Source organism: Phyllostomus discolor, chromosome 2 (assembly GCF_004126475.2).
Source record: "Phyllostomus discolor isolate MPI-MPIP mPhyDis1 chromosome 2, mPhyDis1.pri.v3, whole genome shotgun sequence".
In the NCBI taxonomy this organism is placed as follows: domain Eukaryota; kingdom Metazoa; phylum Chordata; class Mammalia; order Chiroptera; family Phyllostomidae; genus Phyllostomus; species Phyllostomus discolor.
In genome coordinates, this window is record NC_040904.2 from 178,022,686 (window position 1) to 178,046,439 (window position 23,754).

The following is a 23,754-nucleotide window of genomic DNA, read 5'->3' on the forward strand; positions in this document are numbered from 1 at the left end:
CATTTAAAAAACCTGCACATTGGCTTTGATGATGGTGAAGAACATGTTCCAAGCCTTTTATATACACAGGAATCTTCTCTGCATGACCCTCTTTCATTATTGACCTTGACAAGAAACAGCCGGTTTCCACCACAGCATCACTACCCAGTCCTTTAAGGAAAGCATACACATACGTACTTAAAGGTGTTCCTGAAAATACAAGTCATTATATTTATGCAGAAATTCTGTGTTGTCTCCTAAACTTTACCAAACAATAGGATAACAAAGTAAAGAGCCCTATCGATAATCCCTCTGAGGAAGGTAGACTTCCTGCTCATTAAATGATAAATCGAGTTATTATGGAATCAACCCCTAGCTTTACAATCTCATTCATGAACCCCACAGAGGTCATGTCCACCCTCCCAGGAGATGGGTGAGTCCCATCGGTCCCAGGGGACTGAGTTGGCCCTTTTATAAGATAAGCCCAGAATGAGTCAGACCAACGATGCTCTTTCATCTTCCAACTTTATACCTAATAATGAACAAGCCACTTAAATCTCATTTCCCTCCATCCTGGGCTGGCAGAGACTGCAAATGTCCCCTTCCTCTCACTTGCACTTCCTTCTACTTGCGATCTGTGGATAAAAACAACAGGAGTAAGCTATTTAGCACTGCAAGGCTTTAGGGTCAGACCTTTACCACCAAAAAAAAATTGGAATAATCTTTTCTTCTGATAATACATGCTAATTTTGTTGATGTCTTTTTTTGAAGAGGCAGGACAGTTTGGAACTTAAATCATTCTTTCACAGAAATTTTGATCTCTTATTCTTATTTCAAGAGAAGCATATAATTTTATGGTTACCTTTTTAAATATTTTATACAAACCACTTTAGAATGCTTAAAAGGACTAAAATTTTTTAGAAACCAGTGAAGCAGAAATAGTTGTTGAGAGCACTCATAGAATGTGTTCAGATATCCATTCATATGCCAGATTAAGGGTGATTTATTCACTTCAGTGCCAAAGAGCAAATTCCTAAGCTGCTTTAAGAAAACATGAATGACTGGAGACAGGAAAAGAATAGGCAGGAATAAGTGAAGGCGGCAACAATATTGTGAATAGAACTGATCAAGAATAATTGAAGCCGCAGAGGATAACATGTATTTGAGGGAAGAAAGAAAAAGAAAAAATTGCCCTACTCTTAAAAAGAGATGCCATTTGAATTCAATAGTCCCTAAACTTATGGACAGACTAGACGTGGAAAATTGAGGAAAAGATTATTCTCCTTCATTTTCAATTTGAGAAATGTTATCAAATCATACCTATCTGAAATTCCAAGTTGAAATGGAATTTTAAAATCTTACACAGGTTGCAATGGAAATAATATTGCAGTACTTATTTCCAGCGTGCAAAATGAGAGATGTTACTTCCGAAGTAACATTACCTCTGTCATCTTATATTGGAGACTCCTGATGAGCCGTCTATGTACATATTTTCTCAGAGTTGTTGGAGGAGAGTAATGATCATTTAAGAGAGAATCAAAGTTTTACCAAGCACTAAAATCAGCAGAGAAATTTTTTGACAGCAACAAAACTTACTTGAGCAATTCCAGTAGGGAGAAGACTGAACTGGGAATCAGCACAGCCCAGTGTGCCCCCCACTGCTTGGCAGTTGGGGGGAACCGAGTTTCCTATCCGTAAACCCAGAGGGTTGAGCTTGTTCAGTAGTTCCCAAGAAATAGAGAAGCAGGGTCACATGACCCTTGTCAGTTTCTCCTCTGCCCTCTCAGCTTCTGTTTTTTAGAAATTTTATTGGCTTGGGAAATCCAAAATTCCACTGAACACTGTTATATCATCTCTAAAGTCTTTTTCTGCTCTAAAGTTCAACTGTTTTTTGTGATTTTGAATAATCTTATGGAAAGCATGATTTTTTCCCTTTAAGATCGGAAACAAAAATTTTGTTATGCATTGGAATGGGACCACCTCTGTTTGCTCAGTTTTGGCAGGATCAGCCCAGCAGGGAGAGGTAGATGTATTTCCCAGGAAAGGGAGGACAGGAAGGAATGCATTTGACATGGGGACAGGCTCCCTGTGAGGCCTCTACTGTGACCGAGGAGAGTGTCCTCCTAAGCAGCAGGAACAGTGATTTGTAGAAGTTGATGCAGGCAGGCAGCAGCAGCAAGCACTGCATGTCAGCAAGTGACAGGGCCCTGACAACAAGAACAATGCCAGACTTTCCTCTTCTAAGGGCAGTAGTACAGCCCGCTTATTAAGAAGGCTGCAGTTCATGAGAACAGGTCAGAGGTTTGTCTACTCTTATCAAAGGATAAACCTCCACAGGGAGATGCTCAGGAATTGGGATGAAGCCTAATATCTAAATAGGGGCTCAAAACAAAGGGTAAGACCACAGAAGACTGATTGGTACTAAGTTCAGCATGTTGAGTCTCTCTCAGGCCATTGCTAGTAGAGATAGGACAAGGTTGACCCACCTAAGATGACACAAGTAACCAAATTTTGAGTGGACCAAGTCATAGGAACAGTAAAAAGGCCAGGAACCAAGTGGAGCCATATATTCAGTCAGTTTGCCTCTTAGTTTGATTCTTTGTTTGAAATTCCCATCATAAAATACATTAGAGGCTTGGAAGAAGCAACCTGAGCTTTTCACAGAGCCACTCAACTAAAAACCTAGGAGACAGATTGACAGGCAGATTTCTACTTGTAGATTGACCTTGTTACTCAATCCACTGAGTTACAAGGTCAAGTGCACCGGCCCTCTAAGAATATGTGTGTAAAAGCATGTGTGTATGTGTAGGCCAAATTACTCAAATCCACTCAATTTTTATTTAGTTTTAGATCTGAATTCATTTATATGCATTCCTATCATGGCCATCTTCAAACAAGGTGCTCTTTTGTCATGATGAAAATGACAAAAGGAGAGCAGAAATGCCGTGCACTGTGACATTAGGGGACAATAAAGTGAGCCTACCCTGTGATCTGAAGGTGAAGATTAATGATACTGTTGGAGAAGAAATTCAAGATTTGGATAATGAAAACGTCGTTTTACTTGGAAGGAAAATCCGATGTTGTAAATGTGGCGTCTTCCCTGTTACTCACTGGATTTTAAGAGAAAGCTGAGTCTGTCAAGCTTTTCCACTCCTCCCCAGGTCTCCGATCCTTTGTGGGGCAAACCTCCAGTGCCACACAGGCAGAGGCTTCCTGCTGGTTATTAGCCTCCACTGGGGATTCCAGAAGTTGACTAACGTTATTCTCCAGAATGCCATAGGGTAAAGATGGGAATAATTGACTTCAGTGTGTTTGTCTCTTTGCTCTTTGCACAGAGCCAGCATGTGCTGTTTCATCTAGCCCTTTGAGACCTGAACACAGATGAGGGTGTGAGATCTAGGCACTAGGCCTGGTCCATGTGGGGTTACTCTGCAGAGCAGTGCCCAGGAAGGGATGGTACTAAGGCAGCACCAGACTGGTGGGCAGCCACCAAGACATTGTGGGGATGAATGCTGTGTGAAGGCCATGAGCAGGAGGGGAAGCAGGAGGACTTTGCTGAGGGACTCAGCTGCATGTGTTCTTAAACTAGACAAATATAACAGAACAGAGCAGTGGTGAGAATGAAGTGAGTGGAGAGGTAGTGCTCATGGGCGGAAGATAACTGGCCAATCTGTTGTGCTGAACTAGTTGTGCTGAGCCCAGGGCTCAAGGTGAGGAGAAGTTTGAACAGTTATTTACTAGACTACAGTCATGGCCTTAATATTACAGAACCCTACTAATTATAACAGATGAATGCTTTTATGTCTGTTAAGTCCTAAATGGTGAATAGCAAATTTCTTAGAATCCAGAATTCGAGAGTAAAATTTGGAGAGTATAATTTGGATTCAGATGAGACTAAATGAAATAATATATGTGAAAAATACTGTAAGCTATGCTAGGTAATTGCACGTCATTATTTCAATCTACCTGTGCAGATGAGAAGATCAGGTAGGTAAAGTCAAAGGAAATCAGAGTAACGTAGGTGTAGGCTTCTCCTTCTTCCCCAGGTGCTCAGAAGTGAACAGTCCTGCTAGCCTGTTAGCAGTCTGAAATGCAGTACCGAAGGTTCTGAAATGTGCCTCTGTGCATGGAGGAGACTGCAGAGTACATGTCACATGCCCAGTGTCCTGTACAGTTGCCTGTGGTTTTGCCCGGAGGGTGTGGGTGGACTTAAGTGGGGCCGTTTCAGTCTCCTTCCTATCAAGATCCCTTGTTATTAGTGAATCTATTTCCTTTTCCCTTCGATTCTGCACAGGGAAATATATCTGAAACCTGTGACTTCTTATACAGGTTTCAGTAATCTGAGAATATCCTTTACACTCTTTTAGAAATCTGGATTGTCTTGCTCTAGTGAGCACCACCAATTTGTGTGTCTGTTTTGTCATAGTACCAGGCACAATAGATGCTTCATAAAAGAGTACTGTTGGGGATTAAAGAACAGTGGACAGGTGACCCAGCCTGTGACTGTGTGATCAGGTCTGTGTTAACACAGGGAATAGTGGAGGGGTCAGCAAAACCAGTGGATTGTCCAATGTGCCTTTGCTTCAAAAGCGAAGAAGCTGTGCTCTGGAATATGGTGGTTTATCGAAGAAGTGGCAGAGTCCAGGTCCTAGAGATGTGTGTGCTCTAGGGCAATGGGGAAGGTGGTCTTTCTGACTTTTTAGAAGTAGCTGTGGAGTTACCTGAGAAGTGTTTGTCTTAGCCAAAAGGCCTCTCAGGCCCAGAAGGAAAATGTGGTTGTGACTACTCTCGCCGGGCTGTGAGGGAAAGAAGAAGCCTGGTGTGGGGTGAAGGCACCAACCAGGGCGAATCCCCATGTCCTGGGTCCAGACGGCCCCCTGGTGATAGATAGGTCACTGTGGGTCTTATCATCTCCGTGCTCAACCTGGATTGATGGTCAGCTTCACCTTTGTCTCCATGTTAGTGTCTGGTACCTCCAATCGCAGTATCCAGTCACACTCACACTCACGGAGCAGCCTTGTCGTGTGCCCAGTGTCCGGGGTGAGAAAATGAGTAAATGTTACTCTATCCTTAAACAACCAGCTTGAGCTTTCAAAGGGTTAATATTTACTTCTTCTTGAAGTTGAGTACAAAAACTTCGTTAATTCACCAGGAAGATTATATGTTGTGTTTTCTTTCCTTTCACAACGATGGAGTAGAGAAACATTTGAAATGGGTATAAGGGAAGATTTGCTTTTTGTGTTTAAGGGCTATGAATTCACGTTAACAACAATACATGGCTAATATTTCACATTTTACAAGTGAACCTTACTTTCAGCAATATTTTGTTTTATACAAGAATCAAACCTTTCTGAAATAAACAATATTATACAAGGAAGTTTGCAGCTTTAAGGGCATTTTTGGTGAGTGCTCTTTAAAGACTTATAATGCCCTGTAAATTAGATAGTTTGGGTCTGTCTGGACCTTGATAAAGTGGATTTCTTAAGGTATATTTACAGATCTAACCACATACTTTAATGATGTATAGAGTACATTTTATTGATGCAATACAGTATCCATGCTAAATACTTGAAGACACTGATACCTGTATTCAGTTCACAGAACATATCCACGTACATTATTTAATTTACTTTAAGGCAGGCCGTATTAAGTCCTAGTAATGTAAACAAATAAAGCTTCATGAGGTTGAGCAAATCTGTGGCCACAGAGCTCATGAGTGGCACAGAAGATCCAGGCCAGACTATTCAGTAGTGAGTTCCTTTTCCTCACTGTGAACCTCCAAACTGAAAGCCTGTCTCAGAAACTGTTGCCACTGCAGCTAGTAGCATCCGGGGCCTTGGGACATTACATTTAGAGGAGCCTGGTGTAGAGACGTCTGTTTCTAACTGGAGTACAAACCTCACATGTTTCCTGCCTTATGCTCCATGTAGCAGAAAATAGTTCCCTAATAGTAATATTATCATAACATAATAGTAATGGTATCAGTTATTGTTTGGTGTGTATCAACCAGTGTCCCCAGTGTAAAATCACTTCCGTTGACAAAATAAGAAAACCAAGAATTAGAGAACTTAATTTATCTGAGATCAAATAACTGTAAATGTCAGAACTGAGGTACAAATGTTGTTTTTTTACTTTTTTATTGTATTTTTTTTCCATTGCCATTTAGTACCCTTACACCCACCTCCCCCAGCAGTTACTACACTGTTGTCCATGTCCATGAGTCTTTGATCCTTTTTTTTCTCAATCCCTTCACCCCCCAACCTCCCCTCCTCCACTTAGCTGTCATCCTGCTTTCTATCTATGAGTCTGTCTCTGTTTTCCTTGTTAGTTCAGTTTGTTCATTAGGTTTCACACAGGAGTGAAATCACATGGCATTTGTCTTTCTCTGACTGGCTTATTCCACTTAGCAGTCTGACTCCAGAGCCCCGCTTTCTTTACCACAGAGGGTCTTGTTGATTTTAGAGCTGGTAGGTGAACTAGGAGGCTGGGGAAGCATCTCATCTTCAAAAAGGTAAAGGAGATAGTTCTCAGAAGGTAAAAGCCATGGCATTTTTCTCCCAGTTGTTCCATAAATATGCTGAGAAAAGAAGAGAAAAGATCTATTTCATGGAGAAGTAAATGCAAAGAAACTTTCATATCTACCCTAAATCTTTAGGATGGGGTGCTAGGTAATACACAAACGATGCCTTGGGGGTCATTTTTAGAAAATTAATACACTCTCCCATTATGTTCAGTCTTTTGAGAAATGCCCCCATCCACGGAATATTTAAGGTAGAAGAACAGGCAGGGATGGGGATGCAGATGAGTCTCGGCGTACAGAAGCTGGTCCACTGACTTCCTGGTGTAGCTGACTTCCCAGCTACAGAGTCAGCAACCGTTCTGAGCTCAGCGTCCAGGGCTTTACTGCTCAACCACTTTGGGTCAGTACCCATGAGACTGGAATAAAGCCTTACTATTGAATAATGTGCCATTTGGGGATTCAACAGATCAGAATGAAATTAACTATGGATATGTTCCATTTAAACTGTATAAAGTTAGGAATTTTAAAACTTTTTAAAATGTATTTATGGATTTTTAGAGAGAAATAGAGGAAAGAAGAGAGAGAGAAACAGTTGATTTGTTGTTCTACCCATCTATGCATTCATTGGTTGATTCTTGGATGTGCCCTGACATAAGATTACACCCGAAACCTTGGTGTATCAGGACACCCTAACCAATTGAGCTATGGATCCAGGGCTAAAGTTAGGAACTTTTTAAAGTAATAAAATGGGAAGATTATATCTTTCTTGTATCATTAATATGATAGATACATTTATGGACACTCTTAGTGGGTTGTTTGAGCTCGTTAAATTAAAAGGTAGAATTTCTGCTCTGCTTAATAACAGAAAGACTGTCTTTGCTGTATCTAATTAAACAAGAAGTGAAGCCACAGCACATATCATAAAGTAGTTGGCCCAGTTTTCGTAGTGTCGATGGCTGCTTTCCTGCTACAAAAATAGAGTTGAGTAGAAAAGACAGGAGCTATGGTCTGAAAGGTAGAAAATTGTCATTTTGGGGTGTTTATATAAATGGGAATGGAAAGTATTATTTGCTTATCACTTAAGAGCTTCTAGGCAAGGCTTGAAAAAGTGCATTTGTACAATTTACACAATGCTTAACTGCTCTCTCAAAGTTCTCAAAGAGGTTTAAAATATTTTTTTTATTCTAATGCGAAAGGAAAGACATTATTTGCATTTCCTGTTGAGTTTGCTTTGGGTATGCATCAAAAAAGTATAAAGAAGAGATGCGAGTCCTTATTGAATGCACTGCATGCTGAGTAGCTTGTCAATAAATCACGTTCAGAATTGGAGTTCGCATCATCCTGTGTACGAGGGATTAGCTCCATTCTCTGAGACGGCAGTGGTGCTTCCCATCATGTTTTGAAAATGCATCTGGCTGCTGAGCTGAACCAAACATTCAGCAGCCAGAATTTGGCTCTGGGTTTCTGCAGGGTATGATTTTGCCAAGTAACAGTGTTTGCACTGACTGCTTTGTGCTCAGTGTAGAGGTCTCTGGTCAGAGTCCAGATTTTCCTTAATCAGATAAACCAGAGCAAACTGGTGTCTGGTTTTATCTCTCTAGAGGCCAGGAAAACATGTAGTTTCTCAATTGCTTGATATTCCCCTTTGAAAATTAGGACTTGCCCTGCCCCTAGTAATGGAGAGTGATTCTCACCCCTGCTGCTGAGATGTTTAAAGGTGAAATGCTATAATAGAGAAGCATTTAATCTCTGTGATATTGTATGCAAGCTTATTAGAATGTGCTACTCTCCAAGAAATTTGCAAACCTGAGTGGAGATTATTTTATTTATATGTATGTGATCTTACATTTCTTTAAACCACATGTTCATGCAACATTTGAAAAAAAGAAAACGATCCTTTCACGTGACCCCTGTGCATGTGCTGAGTGAAAATGAACGGTGTTCCCCTTCATTTTGGTTACAGCAGGAGTAAGAAACCTGTGGCCTGTGTGGGATCTGGCCTACCACCTGTTTTTGTAAACAAATCTTACTGGAATATTAGCCACGCCCTTCATTTTCAGGGGTGTCCAACCTTTTGGCATTTCTAGGCCACAATGGAAGAAGAAGAGTTGTCTTGGGCCACACATTAAATACACTGTGACACATCATCACAAATAAGTCTCATAATGTTTTAAGTAAATTTGTGATTTTGTGTTGGGTCACGTTCACAGCCATTCTGAGCTGCATGTGGCCTATAGGCCGTAGGTTGGACACCCCTGGTTTACAGAGTGTTGATGGCTGTGTTCCTGCTACAAAAATAGAGTAGAAAAGACAGAGGTCCTAAAGCCTAAAGTGCTGGATATATTCACTCCCCGGCCCCTTACAGAAAAAGTGTGTCGACTCCTGGATTACAGCATACTGTTAGGGCCATGGGTCTTCTGCTCTGACTCCACTACTAGCTTTTGGGGTTGTGGGCAAGTTATTGTCCTCCTACAAGCTTTAGTTTCCCCATTTATGAAATGAAACATGCTGAGGATTAAGTTTTAAATTAGATAGTATAGTTAAAGCCAGTACTGCCCTTGTCCCACTGTGCTGTGAACAGTCCCCTGTTCAGTACAGTACTCAGGGCCTGGCACACAGGAAGCACTCAGGAAGATCTCATATGCACATCTCAGCATATGAGACAGCTAATCATTTTGGCTGTCTTTGTTACTCCCTGTCGTCTGCGCCTTTGCAGCCATTGATCTGGAGCTGTCGGAATCTTCGTGTTTTCCTTCCCCACTGCTCTGCCAGATGGCAGCTCCGCTTCCCTCACGGAGACAGAAAACAGCAATTGAGATTCCGTGAGAGGAGCGCGTGGGAAGGAAGCAGGTGAAGCTGCTTGGCAAGGTGTGAGGCACACAGGAATCAGCCGTCAGGTCAAAAGGCCAGCAACAGGACAGCATGTGGAACATGGCTCTGGAATCTACACTTCCCAGCTCCCGTCGCTGCTCTGCTCTGTGTGAGCTGGTGACCGAATTCAGCAAAGCAGGTCGCCTTTCTCTTCTCTTTCGGAAGGCAGCTGCCCTTGCAGACGTGGGCGGCTGCGTGGCACACCCCCCTGCACTTCAGCACTTTGTTCACAGGGGACCTTTTCTCCAAGGCCTTCCCTGACCATCGCCCGTGTTAAATCACAGCTTCCTCCCCACCATGGACTCCCTCTGTCTCTTTCCTGCTGGATTTCTGTTTTCCATCCGACATCTCAGACTGCTCTATGTGACAGACTCCCTGTTTCATTTGCTTGTCAGCTGTTTCCCCCCACCCCTGGGAGTGTCATGAGAACTGGAATTACTCTCTGTTTTATTCACTGGTCTGTTCTTGGTGCCTGGAACAGTGTTAGGTGCATACTCAGTGTTTATTAAATACCTGGCGAATGGAAGAATGGCACCCAGAAGGCCCTCCTGTGGCCAGAGAAGCACCCTGCTCAGTCGGGGCTTGGGATCTGGCTGGGCTAGAGGAGTAAATGGCGAGCAGCCTTGTGAACTTGAGCCACCATGGTGCCAGTTAATGACATCAGCATGGTCAGTTGTAGAAAAATGGGAGATTTTTAGAATATCTTGATACCTTTAAGACCAAACATGAAAAGTTACGGAAGTGGAAAGAGGCTTTGTTCATTTGTTTGTTTGTTTGTTTGTTTTGTAATGGTGGTTGGGTTCGGGCATCTGCAAGGCTCTGCAAGGTGCTTGTGGCAATCAGGTTCAGTGATTGGGATGGGAGGTCAGCACCATGGGCTTCCTTGGCTCAAACTGTCATCCCCCAGTGCTGAGTGGGGTGGTGATTTGATTCCCTTTGGCCAAACAGCAAACCCTACAACTGTAGGGAGCTGGACCAATTAACTTCTGGAACTTGAACTATGGAGTTGGAGCTCTAACTTGACTTGATACCCAGGGTCTCCAAGTCAGAAACTTCAAATTCTTCTCTTGTTCTTCTACCCTTGATACCAAAGTATAGATATTTAGAAAGGCAAACAGAAGGGACGTGGAGAGGTGTTTCTTTTAAAGGAGGTGTGTTAGAAATGAGAATATTCAGGCGTTTCATTTTACAGAACCAATCTCCTTCACTAGATTGGAGTTCTTTGAGGGCCACACCTCTCTTTTATTCACAATTGTATTTTTAGCACTTGGTATCTTGCCCATCACATAATAGAGAACAGATGAATAAATAATGAAAAAGTATGCGGGCTGTATCAATTTTGGACTTTGTATAGCATTAGTAGTCTGACTAATGTAGGATTTATTTACACAAGCTTGTTTTATTTTTAAAATATTCTATAATAATTTGTAGTTATCATCTTTGGAATGAAGTAGATTTTGACTACAATGTACACAGCAATAATGGACACAACTAAAAGTTTGAGTTTTTCTGAGGCCCGTCGTCAGGCAAGAAGCGTTCCTGTGGGTGCACAGATGATGTTAGGAACCACATCCTGTCCACAAGCCAAAGGCTTTGAGAGACATTATTTCAACGTGTCAGAATTCCACTCCAATACCACGGGGGAGTCTTCATGTCTGTTAGGAAAGCTGAGCCAGCGTCAGCAAGAGCATTGTATCAATACAGCCTGTCTGTGACAAGCTCCAAGCTCCAAGGCCCAGGAGTTGGCCCTTTGGGTAGATTTTTCTTCAGCTGAAGGACTCGATTGGCCAGAGTGGTACATGCTAGGTGGCACATTCCCGGAGACAGAGACCAATGGCCCTTGGTGACCAGCATCCTTCCACCTGACAGGGAGCTCTTGGGCACCGTCTCCCACAAAGCTGTGACTTGCTACAGCATGGAGTCTCCATTTGGCCACACAGTGCCAGCAGTGTGATACAAGGCCAGTAACATGAAAGATCAAGGGTTGAAGAGCCCATTCAGGACTTTTCATGTTGCCTGAGCTGCTGAGATCCAAGGCAGTTTGAGTCTACAACATGAATTTGTTCTCCACACTGATGCCAAAGAGTAGCCAATGTACCGGTGTAGCTGTGGAAGAACACTTCCCGTGTGAGACAGGGAAGTTTATATCTGCCACTTCTCTGTCACAGGACAAGCTTCATTTGAAAGTTAGCTGTGTGAGACAGAATGTTCAGGGGGCCTGTATGGCACCCCCCAGAATAACCTGCTTCCACACCCTGTTTTCCAGCATGGGCTACTGCATCCTCGTTGTGCACGGACTGAACAAGCTCTGCTCCTGGCTGAACCGCTGTGGGGCCACCACACTGACGGTGTCCACTGTGCTGCTGCTGCTGCTGTTTTCTTGGAAAACTGTGAAGCAGAATGAAATCTGGCTGTCAAGGGAGTCCCTGTTCAGGTATGATGAGATGGGTCAAAGCGAACTCTTCCCATTTATATCTTTGCTTTTGCATTTGTTTCCAAACAAATGCACTAACATGGGTCTAACAATATTTATCCAGAAAAAAAATTTAATCAAGTTTTAAGTGGAAGATACAATTTTATTTTGTCTTAATATTGATAGTTTTAAAAATGATAATATATAAAGTTTTATAGGAGCTTGTGCCAATTGAATTTATGAAAGTAAGGTTTGGGAGAAGGTTTTTGGGTCTTTGTGATTGGCAGGGCTATCAAATTAGCTCTAAATGCAAGGAAGAGTGGTGGCCTGAGTTCACTGTTCAGACGAGTGACTGGGAAAGGGGAGCACACACCAGAGAAAGAGAGATGCAATACATTTTCTTTAAGTATCCCAGAATACTAAGTTGTGATCTGTGCTCTAGTTGCTTTATTTCAAATGTTTATTGTGAACAAGGAAATGAAAGACCTTCTCAGCTCCTGGTAGATTTTTTTGTGGTGTGGAAGGCTTTTCTGAACATGGCAATGTCAAATTACAGCCCTAAACCTGTCATAGAGTATGAACACTCTTTGGGACTATAGCTCATCACACTGCGTTCCTGGGGCTCAGTCTGTCTCCCTAAAACCATAGTGTTGGTGATCTGCACCTCCCCCCAACCCTGTCACTACCACATTCGGCACCCAACAGTATTTTCCCCAGGCATCCCCAGCCTCTGCCCCCTTCCAGCTTCTGTCCTGGCCTAGGATGCAATTGGTCAATTCAGCCAACACGGTATCTACTAGGTTCCCTGCTCAGCTGGTGCCCACCACTTACTCTTCTGAGGCAAACAACTGAAACAGAATTGGGGTCACTTGGGAAAAAAGGGTAAATGCTGGAAGAGTATATGAAAGTGCCCTGGGTTGATGGGCAGGTAGAGAACCTGGCATGTAGCAGACAGGAAACAGGCATCTGGATTGCACTCTCATGGGAACACGTGGGCAAACTTGCACCAGTTTTTTCTTTTCTATTTCACATCACAGTCCGGGGGAAAATAGAGTCCTTTTTCCCCAGTCAAGTGGCTGAGCTTCAGCTTAGACCACGTGCCTGCCTCTTGCCCCCACAAGGGTGGCACTGAGATGAATGATCTGGCTAGAAAAAATTAGTCTGACATGCATCTCTTACAAGTTTATTTGTTGACATCATTGTCATCCTCATCCTTTCAGTGGGTACTGTAGGGGCCTGCTGCTGCCATGTAAGATGATTTTGTGTGGGTTTGATTTTTTTAAGGTTTTTCCCCCCCCCGCTTTTAGGCTTCAGATCCTTTTCATTCTCTGTCATACCCCTCTACCTCCGGTGCTGTTCTCACACCCCACAATAGACTAGTTCCTCCCACTCCCTAAGCCGGAGGTCATTCTGTAAACACAGGGCATTGAAGTTCAGGAGTACAACTTCCTCCTAGTCTCTGAGGGCTTTTTTTTTCTTTTTTTACTTCCAGTAGTGATTGCTTTAATGAGAAACTTTAAAATGGTTCTGCCTTGTGTTAAATCCTTGCCGTGAATAAAGGTGCTAACAGCAGTTGTGTCCTCTAATGATTTTTACTGCTTAATCAGAGCAACTTTGGGAATGGATTTTGGCAGGCAGCAGTTTATTTCAAGGATAACAAGTTAGTGTGCAAACCCTGTACAGTTGATGCCAGCCGCTTAAAAAAAAAGTTCATTGACCTTACACCCACAAGCTTCTTTTCTTTTACATGGAAGTATGCAGTAAGTGAACAGTTGGTTACTAAAACAGCCATTCCACATACATGCTTAGAGAGACTGTGTGCCCTGAGAGTTCTTCCGTTATCAGATGGAATTTTGTATTACATATAAATCAAAGCTATAGATAGTTTTTTTAAAAACTTAGCTGGTTATAATTTATCTATGTCCTAAGAAAACTTTTAAGAATATGAGACTTTAAGAATATTCTTTTTCCATCAAAACCAGATGTTGGGATGTATTCATCTGTGCTGAATAATATTCAAATAAATTAAATAGACATTTACCAACAATCTGTGAGGCAAGGTAGGCTTAGTGGTTGAGTGTGAGGTTTGGGTTGAGGCTTCCTGGCTCCACTCCACGTTACCCCCCCCCCCCCCCCATTTCACAACTGTGTGATCTTGGGCAAGTTGCTTAGCCACACCTGCCACTCCTCAATCTTCAAAATACCTGGAAAGACGGAGACAGTGTATTTCTTTTACACCCTCCTCGGGCTCTCTCTGAACCCTATTCATTAGCTGTTTAAGTGATCCACAGAATTTGTGGCCTAGGTCACCTCCCCCTCGGTAGGAAACGCATTGCTCTTCCCTGCCTTCAGAGTAGCTGAGCCAGGGAGATCAGCAGACTTTCCAGGGCGGAGACTAAAAAGCAGAGATTGGCAAATTCTTTTGTAAAGGTTCAGATTGGAAATATGTTAGGCTTTGTGGGCCATGCATTTTCTTTTGCAACTACCCCACTCTGCCATTGCCTCAGCAAAGAGACTGAAAAGATAGCAAGTAAACACATGGATGCACCTGTGGACCACAAGGCCCTGGTTTGCTCACCAATGATATCAACGTTGTGAAAGTGAAATTCTAAAGTTACTAATATCTTGTGGTACCATTTTGGCTGGGCATCAAATATCAGTCAACCCCAGGAACGATTCTGACCACCTACTGGCCTTGGTTGAAATCTCTGTTCAACTACTTACTAGGTCTATAACCTTAGAAAAATGTCTTAATCTCTCTGAGCTATAACTTCCTCACCTGTAATATGGGCGATACATTAACCGTATCCGATAGGTTATTGAGGGATGAAGTGAGATAATCATCGGATATGGGTGCTTAGCCCAGCACTTGATTCAAAGTGAGCCTTCCTTCAGCACTAGCCCTCCCAGGTTTGGCATTGCAGGGCCTCAGGTTAAAGCAGGGTCAAAATTGAGGACAGCCCCAAATTCTTACTTATCTTTCTTGTTAACCTTTGGCTGAGTACCACCCATTTTTTTAATGTTTGTTATCTAATCAGGAATTTGTTATTTCTGTTGCTTTTCAAATCTTTTGCAAGTGAGGGATGTGAAGGAGAAATGCAAAGTGAATGAAATGAGATCCTGAGTTGAAAGGGAATTTTTTTCATAATCATTGTTGTTATTATTAATAGAGTTTATGACCTAGCCATGTAATTTATGAATGCTGCATTTCCTTGTAGAGTAAAGATGTGCAAAGCTGTGTGTTTCCATTAAAACAGTCGCGAGTATGGAATCCTAGCACCAAGAAGGCAGATGGAGGGGTCTGGCCCCAGGGAGGAGGCACCTGGCCAGTTATGGCAGCATGGAAAGTTTTGCCTTTGGCTAGTTGTTTATTTGACTTTTTTTAAAATAAAATGTTCATCATAAAATGAGAGGCTGGAAAAATACAGCAGAAAAAAATCACAGAGAGAACATTAAGGTCAAAAACAACAATGGGAGAAGCAAAGTGTTCTAGGATTTCGGTTACTCCACCCACGTCTGCTTGCCTATTGTGAATATTATTGCTTCCTCTTGCCATCGCTGAACAATGCCCTGACCTCAGAAAGGAACATGTTTCCTCAGGCCTAATTGTCTATTCCTCAGTGACACATAAATTAGAACAACTATGATAATTACATGGAGGGAAGGATCGATTCTGATACATTTGCCAGTTATATTCATGCTAAAATCAAAGTTATCTGTAAAACCTACCTGTTACCATGAACTAGTTAGTTCTGGATAGAACAAGCAGAAATTTTCCTGGAAAGAAATTGGATGTGTTTGCTAAGCCATGGCTATCACACTGACCCAGATCCTGCCCTGTGACTCAATTCACTTTGGGTAATGTCCATTTTAAATATTATATTAAAACCCCAGCTCTGTGCCAGCTGGTGGGCCTCACCACAGGGGGATTACAGGAAACAGGTGGTTTCCCTGGACCACCCCAGTGTCAGCCCATGTACATCTCTCCACTGAGAGGAGAGGATTCCCCCAGTCTTCTCTCTGGGAGGTCCAATCCTAGCTGCCAACATTCAGAACCTTACATGGGCAAAGAACTGGGGGGGTCCCCCATGTTCAGAATTCAAGTTTTCACTCAATTTGCCTTTGAGGTACAGCCCTTCCCCTGACTTCTGTTGTACCTATTGTTCCTGAGTGCAGGCTCTCTCCAATGCAGCTTTCCTGGAGAGGAAACCTCCTGCCTTCTGCTGGGAGAGGGAAAGTCTAGTTGAAAAAGTCACCTGGATAGGCAGGGACAGAAGAGGACCAGGAGTCTAACTGCTCCCGATACAAGTTTATGCTAGATCTCTTCTTGGCCTCACCCTACCACAAAAAATAAAAATAATCCGAGCTACCCATGGTACCTTTGAAGTCACCAAAGCAGCTGTATAAAAGCTTGGACTCGGATGCTTTTTGATGATCTGTTGCTCTTGGGTTGGCCTCTGGCTTCCCGCACTGCCTGTGAACTCTCTCCCTGGAGAGTTCCTCCAGCATCCAGCCAGTGGGCTTCAAGGGGGCCATCTTTGCTGGCCCCAGGGGCTACTGCAGCAAAAGTTCAACAAAGGTGCACTGCCCGAACGTATTCCCCCAACAGGTGTTAATGTGTTGTATGAAATTCCCTTATTACTCTTACCTTTAAATTAAAGAATAAACAAAAATACATTCTCTTGAAGAGACAGTACATTGAAGCATAACTGCCCAGAAACTAGGTTGTTGTTCTTTCTCCTTCCTCTCTGTTGTTAACTGTCTTCCTCCTGCATTTAATCCACAGAAGTGCAGGAGTCTTCTCTCCAGGTAGCCCTCAAACCATCTACTTCCATCATTCCCCTGCCACTGCCTCCTTGCAGGTGACAGAACAGGGACTCCAGAGCTGAACTCCTTGGGTCAGAATCCCACACGTGCCACTCACCAGCTATCTGATCTGTGCAGTTAATGTTGTGAGGCAGTACCGGTGACACACTGATCCTCTTCTGCTCCCACCCACTCCTGCATGATCTTCAAAGCTTTGCTGTTATTCCGTGGGGGTTCCCCAGCCATTTCATTATGGCACCCCAAGCAGAAGCATAAGTGACTGTATGAGCAAGGTTCTTAGCCTTTCCAAACAAAACTTCACTTCCTTATCTGCAACCTGTAGAATAAGTTATACCTGCATTTATTTTTTTAATAAATTGCTCAGAGTTAGTCCATAGGAAATGTTAAGTTTCAATGAAAATTAGTAGGGAGACCAGTCTACAGTCATTCCTTCTATAATGGTTAACTTTTGTAGACAATCTCAATTTTTTAAGGAGAAGAGAGCTATAAGTGAATGAAGGAAGCAAGGAGAGAACAAACCTAATTGTTGACCTGAGCACTCAGGGCTGTTCTCCTGTGATGCGTCCCCACCAGGTCCCGCTGCCCCTGCGTCGTGTGCCGTCGGCATGATTGGCTGTGCGCTGCCTTCACTGTTTCCCATCCAAGCACGTTCAGTAACTCTCATGATTCACAAGTTTCTGAAGACTTGACTTAAAGGGTGCAGTGGACATTTCAAATGCAGGGTTGTGAAACTTTGAGTAAAATGTGAAGGAGACTGACAACATTCCTAAGCAGCGCTCTTTGTTTTTCTTTTTCTTTTTTTTTTTAATTTTTTAATTGTAGGTCTGGAGTTCAGACTCTGCCCCACAACGCCAAGGTGCACTACAACTATGCCAATTTCCTGAAGGACCAAGGTCGGAACAGGGAAGCCATCTATCACTACAGAACGGCCCTCAAGTAAGTGCTGTGTGCACCAAGCGGGTGTCTCCGTCCAGCTCTTCGGGCCCTGGTCTGTTTCACTCGCCCCTCCCAGTACATGGGGGGTTGGTTTCTTCCTGGTGACAATGAGCATCTCCTCGGATGTGGTGTAAGCTTTAGGTTCTGAGTCTTATGGCTCTGTGTTCAACTCTATTAGTAGTGTGGTAACTCTACCTTGCTTCTAACTTGATGTTTTCCTGTAAAAGTTTCCGCTGCTACATATTACAGAATGAAGTGATGCCCAGGTGAGGCAAAAATATGTGTACAATACATAGCTATGTGTATATATATCTTCAGTGAATTGCTCCCACTCTTCTGACTGTCTGAAAGGATTCATATGAAGACATTTGAGTAAACCAAATAGGGCTTTCAATATGACTTTAAAGAGAAAACTAAAAATTCAAGTTCTGTGTTACCATTGGTGGCTTTGACTGCTCTTAGGTACTCTGAAAAACTGCAGCTCTGACTTTCAAGATGGTCTTCTCTAAAGAGTCCCGGGTAATAAACATATTTGACCTGGAACGCGTGGAGACGTGATAACAGAGCCTCAGACTCTGTAGATGTGGGCAAAACCAAACACAGTGACTCCTCTCTTTTACCAACTCCTGGGAGGCTCACGGAGAAGCTTTCTGAAGAGTTTTCCATGCCCCCACAAGATTGGCCTACATTTGGTTGAAATTTCCTGGTACTGTTCCACCTTAGGACATACTTAAAATACTTAAACCAAACAAGTCATGTATTTCAGTGAAGTGCCAACTAGGATTGGCTCAAAGCCCAGTTTGAAATCATCACTTTTAAAGGAACTGACCTGATTTTTAAAAGTATCCTTTTGAACAGCATTCTGCTCAAGTGTGTTACTCATCGGTCAACATCTGTTAGATTTTAGGGCTTGTTACTTAATATTCAGTGTGGCGAACATTCTCAAACTGTCACATCGAGTTCCTTTCCAAAAGTGCCATCAAATACTTTTCCAAAGATTTCAAGAAATGTTAAGTCCTGGAAGAATACTTGTAACAGAGCTTTTTATTGAGGATTATCCATTTTTAATTAAGGAATTGAAGATAGCTTTTAAGATTTTAAGGAGTTACATTCTTTCACTGGAAAGCAGTTTACCCAAACGTTTACATTGCTTATCTCTGGTTGGTGAGATTATGGTTTGATTGTTTTCTTATACTTTCTTTTGTGCTCCAGATGTTCCACAGTGAAAATGTATTTGAGGAAATGTCATTTTTAAAAAGGCGTATTCATTCAAGGATACACATAAAGTGTGTTTTGGCTTTAACAATTAATGTTTCATGATTTTAGTGACATTCTTGAAAGAAAGAAAAGAACAGCAAGTTGTGTGAAAAATAACTGTTGGAAGAAAATGTATCAGTATCTTTTTAAATTTGTTTTATTCCAACAGACGATTTTCTCTCAAGTTCACACAAGAAAACATGGTAGACCCTAAGGCACAGCTTGGGGCAAAGGTGTAAGTTAAGTAGAATTCTCTGGCAGGTGATTTTACTGAATTATAATAATTACAGCTGGTTGAGTACTTCAGCATCTTTGCCATAAAACAATAAAAATAAATGTTTGTTTCAGCAACTGTGTTACTGGAAGAAACATATCCCTTGGGAAATGGGGAAAAACAATGAAAGCTATAAATGTACTGCATAGTAATTAGTGAAATATTTCACTCTCTCAGACCAGGCTCAAAATACTTCTGATTTAAAATAAAATATCATTGTTTTTGTGGGTGAATTTTCAAAAGATGTGGGATTCTTTTTAATGTAAGTAAATTGTCACCCTGCATTAGAAAGAAAGAGAAAATACCTGGACTGTTTATCAGTGATGAACCTATCCTACTCGACTTGAAGTTTGCTCTCATTTCGATATTGCTATTTCTTTGTGGAAGCTGCCGAGACAGGGATTCCTCCCTCTTCCAACTGCTCCCCCTATTTCAACTTCAGTGTATTTGATATTTTCCATATTTGCACACAGCCAGAAAGAGAATGATTAAGGAAATGTAGGGTTGAAGGTGATACTATCTGAAATCAGTCCCAACATTACTCGTTCCTGTTGTAAAGGCTGTAGAGATCCCACAGGGAATGGCGAAATTATTCACTAGGGTTGCATCTGTAAGAATATCTTTGTGGCCGGCTTACAGTTCTAAAAACAGCACTATACTAGGTTGATCATTATATAGGACATGGATATTCCGCTTCTTCTCAATGTTGTTCTATTTAAACCATGTAGAAGTATCGCTGAGAAGTATCTTCTCTTCCGTTTTGATGTACTTCATTTATTATATTTCTGTAGTATGAGGGAAATCTTGTATTTCTGAAATACGCTACAACCAAGACTGTAGATTAAGATTAAGACCCATGTCATTAGAGAAAAATGTCAGAACCCTTTCCTTAAGTCCTCAGCAAACATAAGTACTAGCTTCACTTTGCTGTGCAGGGCAGCTCTCATGTCTATACATATCCCGGGTTCTGTGAAGCATGGGATTCTGTGTGCTGGAGAATCAGAAGCCCCCTGGAGGATATGCCGTGGGCCTCCAAAGCTTTCTGACCACACAGTTCCCCTGGGAAGGTTTCTGCCATTCCACCTCACATCACGTGATGGGAGTAGGGAGTTCAGAGACTATCCACCATCTCAGTTCTTCCTGCACCAGCACTGCCACAAAATGCCTCATCCCATAAATCCAAAAGGAGACATAGTGGCCCTGACTTGATAAAGTGCAGAAGACACTGGCTGTGTATTTGGCCAGTGGTTTGCTGATTGGCATAAAATACCAGTTTAAGGTAAAGAGTTATAAAACAAATTATGTGCACTCTCGAAGGTTTTATCAGCCATTACAATTTCACGTGTGCATCCATTTACCAATCTTCTAGTGTCAAACCACATCCTTTCCTTTGAATAAGAGTCTACTGATCTGAAAAAGCACATCCACAATTTATTTCTATGATAATCAGTTTTGATCCTTTAAAGTGGAGTAAAAACTTAAGGACTATGTGAGATTCGTCTGATTATTCTCCTTTAGTCTTTTACGGTGATCTTATTCACATCTAATTCAACAGCAATTTTTTGAGCAACTTCCCTTTTGAAGTGCTTCTAGGCAATTTGCTTGGTTTTCATAGAAATAACAACTCTTTTATTTATACTTTACCAGTTTTCAAAGTATTTTATTATATTGTATAATTGTAATAAAGGCTGCAATTGGAATAAGTTTGTTAATAAACACAACAAATTCTTAGCAGCCATGCAACTCAACCCATGAGAGCAAAAGGGCCCAGGCTCACAGAGGAAGTTCAAGTTGTGTTTATCCATCAATATATTTTAAAGAAAACAGAGAACAAACATCTGGAAATCTGATGACACAATTAGAGACTATAGGTGATAGAGTCATGGAGTCTATTTTTTCCTCTTGTATTTAAATTCCCGACATGACTCAACTACCGGTTGGCTTCATCAGGAATCCTGCAACTGGGAGTGAGAATAGAGTCTGCCTTTGTCCTGGTGGCTCAGGAAGACCTCTCTACTGTCAGCAGCAAAGTGCCCCATGTTCCGCTGAACATTTGTTCACCTAGATGCCCTCTTCTTCCCGCCCTGCTATAATAATCCCCTGCCACACCCAGATTTGCTGATGTGGTCCAGGTGCTTGGATATCAGCCATATGCAGGATACCATCTTGATCAAAGGGCTATGATCAGTCACCCAGACAACTATTTTTTCTCACAAATATGGTTTTGACATGAAATACACAATAAATCATCTAAAATGTTCCTCCTCATGCAGGAGATGCAGTATCTTGCCCTGGGGGTACTCAAGTGTGCGTGGGCGGCCATGGGACCCTTAGAGCCACCTTTTTTGTTCCTAATGTATCTGTTTTAAACAGAAAATTATTGATGTTTTAAACAGAAAATCTGAAGGGATAGAAAACTGTATTCAGAGGGGGTTGAAATTCCTGACCAGGTTCTTTTCTTTGAACATTACTGAAAGGGAAGGAATGAGCTTTTAATGCCCCTATAGAAAACAAATCTACACTTGCTATTTAATGGGCTAACATGTCGGAAAGAATCAAACTAAACTGTTTCTGACTGGAATTTTTTAATGCATACAATAGAGACTTGACGTGATAACAGTGCCCATTGATGTCATCCTTTGTATTCCCTCCTGTGTGGATAACTGGAACTCTTCAAGGAGGTTCCATTAGACTGCAACAAGTGTATGCGGAAAAAGGAAAGTAATAAAAGAATGACTATTGAAGAAATGCCATATCATTGGGGTCTGGAGAAATCTAACCAAATCTAATTAACCCACTGTTGATTGATATCCTGACTATCTCAATAATATTACTTTATGATAATTCCTTCAACAAATGCTGCCTGTAAAACTGGTGGAATTTGAACATTTTTTAAAAGTCAGGATTTATGTAAAACATCCTTCTTTACACAGCCTATTTTGAATGAACATTTGAAATAACTCTCATGACCACAGGTGGCCTTAGATACCAGCTGCCATGTATTTCTGGAAGGAATTAAAATTCCAATACCATTTGTTAGCCGGGTTTAAGAAATGGAGATGGGTTCTTCTGCTGGTGTGGTAGTTTCACTTCTAAAACTCTGAATATGCTTTCCAGGATTATAGGTAGATACTTGAAATTATATTTGCATCTTCTTACTGCTCAAATTATATTCTTACTATGTATATGAATGTCATGTTAATTCTCATGGTTTTATTCATTAATTTAAGAAATTAAACATTATTTCACTTAGAAAAAAGATAGAATTTTAGTCACATTATGGACATACTTATGGACTAAATTTCCAAATGAAAATTCCATAATTTATGTGGCCCTCTCTGTCCTTTTTCTGCCTTATATGACTCTTTCACAATAAAAGCTTGCTGTGGTTCCCTAGGAGACAGACGGGAAGGCAGAGGTGTGCCTGCAGGGAGTTCATTAAGGAGTGCTCTCTGAATCACCTAGAAAGCAGGATGTGCAGAGGGGAAGCTGAGGTGCAGTGCAGTTATGAGGCGGTTTCAGGTGCTCCGCAGGAGCTCTGGCCAGCCCCTTAGAATGGTCCTGCATGGACAAGAGATAGAACTTTTATACCCTCTTATCAACTAATCACCAGGCAGGGAGAATAGCCTCGACTGAGGCAGCTCTCTGAGGCTGAGAGCAGTGCCCAGGGAGGGACTCACTGTGAGCTTCCGCAGCTGGGGCAGGAAGTGCCTGAGACTTGAAAAGGGAGTCTGGGTGGTGGAAGACAGCATCTACTATATCAGCTCAATTTATGATTTTTTAATATAAGTCAACATGAGTTTCAACACAATATCATTTAGACTTTACGTTAAAATGAGCTTAATAGTGTTACCTACCTCTGGATTGGAATATTACAAAATAATTCATATGAAAGCCTTGAAGCAGTGTCTAAATACCTGGCAATACTAAACTCAAACTCAGTAAATGTTATTGATAGTCCAAAATCTGACCACTTCTGTCCCCATGCAGCACCCACCATCTCTCACCCAGATGACTGCAGCATTCTCTGGCCTCTCCATTTTCACCTCTCCACCACTCCCCTTCAGTCTGTTCTCAACACAGCAGCCGCAGGGACGTTCCAATGATGGCAGCCCCATGCTCAGAACACTCTCCAGCTCCCACCTCATTCATGGGAACGCAAAGTCCATGTAGCAGTCTTAACTTCCTGCCATGCCTGCCCCCTTACTTCTCAGGCCTCACCTGCTACACTTCTTGCTCACTCAGCTCTGGCTGCATAGGGCTGCAGACACATGACAGTCAGGCATACACCAGTCACATTACATTCCTGTTTCAGGGACTCTGTGTTGGTCATTTCCACTTCCCTGAACACTTTCTCTTCTTCCCTAAATGGCTACTTTCTCCTCTTCCTTCAGGACTCCTCACGTAATGTCATCTTGTCCATGAGGCCTTCCTGGTCTCCCGTCTTAAAAGTGCAGTCACCCCCAACATACCGTGTTCCCCTTCTGTGCTTCATTTTTCTCTCTGGCACTGATCACCCTCTCATGCAGCCATTAGCAGAAGGGCTGGCACGTCGTAGGTACTCAGTAAATGTTTGTTGAAAGAAAGGCTGAGTTAATACAATGTGTAAAATCTCCATCACAGTCCCTCTGAGAGTCAGAGGACAACTCCATAATGACAAGCAGTGTTTCTCCCCCG

The 23,754-nt window shown here is 42.1% G+C and overlaps 1 protein-coding gene across 2 annotated transcripts in view; it reads left to right on the top strand.

The window, feature by feature from the left end:
• The window catches only part of TMTC1 (transmembrane O-mannosyltransferase targeting cadherins 1), a 234,511-nt gene that overhangs the window by 153,693 nt on the left and 57,064 nt on the right, over positions 1-23,754 (top strand). For both annotated transcript variants that reach the window (XM_036019208.1, XM_028533351.2), the window contains exons 10-11: positions 11,637-11,804; positions 17,433-17,546. In XM_036019208.1, the coding sequence (XP_035875101.1) occupies positions 11,637-11,804; positions 17,433-17,546 (282 nt within the window). The remainder of the gene's footprint in view (positions 1-11,636; positions 11,805-17,432; positions 17,547-23,754) is intronic.